Source organism: Penaeus monodon, chromosome 30 (genome assembly GCF_015228065.2).
Source record: "Penaeus monodon isolate SGIC_2016 chromosome 30, NSTDA_Pmon_1, whole genome shotgun sequence".
NCBI classification, from domain to species: domain Eukaryota; kingdom Metazoa; phylum Arthropoda; class Malacostraca; order Decapoda; family Penaeidae; genus Penaeus; species Penaeus monodon.
Window position 1 is genome coordinate 34,514,804 of NC_051415.1, and position 836 is coordinate 34,515,639.

The following is an 836-nucleotide window of genomic DNA, read 5'->3' on the forward strand; positions in this document are numbered from 1 at the left end:
TAGCTGATAAATTTACATTTTCTTTTGGTATCACGAGTTGGTTCCTGATCGTGGGTCCACTTGGCCTGTCCATACGTACATGATCTTTTGCTTGCAAGAAAGGAAACTGCTTCGTTTCGGTGCTGAACTGCTTTGCTTGTAGAGATAATAACCAATGGACTTCTGCTTGCTGAATCCCACGCAATTGAATAAAGTTTTGTCGTTGATCATTTTGAGCGCTAAGGACTGCATACCAGCAATCATTGTTTAATCACCACAAGCACTGCAATCACCACAAGCACTGCAATCACCGCAAGCACTGCAATCACCGCAAGCACTGCAATCACCACAAGCACTGCAATCACCACAAGCACTGCAATCACCGCAAGCACTGCAATCACCACAAGCACTGCAATCACCACAAGCACTGCAATCACCGCAAGCACTGCAATCACCGCAAGCACTGCAATCACCGCAAGCACTGCGATCACCACAAGCACCACAGTCACCAACCTTGATAGGCCTGGGGCGGTCGGGCTGCTTGTAGCGGAACCAGAGGAAGGCCGCGCTGGTGCCGACGGCCGCGAGGTTCCCGGCGAAGGCGGTGTAGTTGACCAGGACCCGGATGTCGGCCGTGATGAAGGGAACGAGGGAGATAAGCACCTGGGACGAAGAGGGAGAGAGAGAATGAGATAAATCAAAGAAAAGATGGTAGGTGGTGAATGGAAATGTATGAGTAGGAAACATTAGCATAGATGTTACTAAAAAGGTAAACAACAGGGTAAACAACAGTCAAAAGTAGGTGGGAGATTCAACAGATAAATGCAATAAATGGATCATCACTGTTGAGCTAATGC

General features: G+C 48.2%; 1 protein-coding gene across 1 annotated transcript in view; it reads right to left on the minus strand.

Moving 5' to 3' along the window:
• The window catches only part of LOC119592747 (Y+L amino acid transporter 2-like), a gene marked incomplete at its 3' end in the record, with an annotated part of 17,381 nt that overhangs the window by 1,325 nt on the left and 15,220 nt on the right, over positions 1–836 (minus strand). The window contains 1 exon segment of the mRNA XM_037941682.1: positions 493–642. Within this exon segment, the coding sequence (XP_037797610.1) occupies positions 493–642 (150 nt within the window).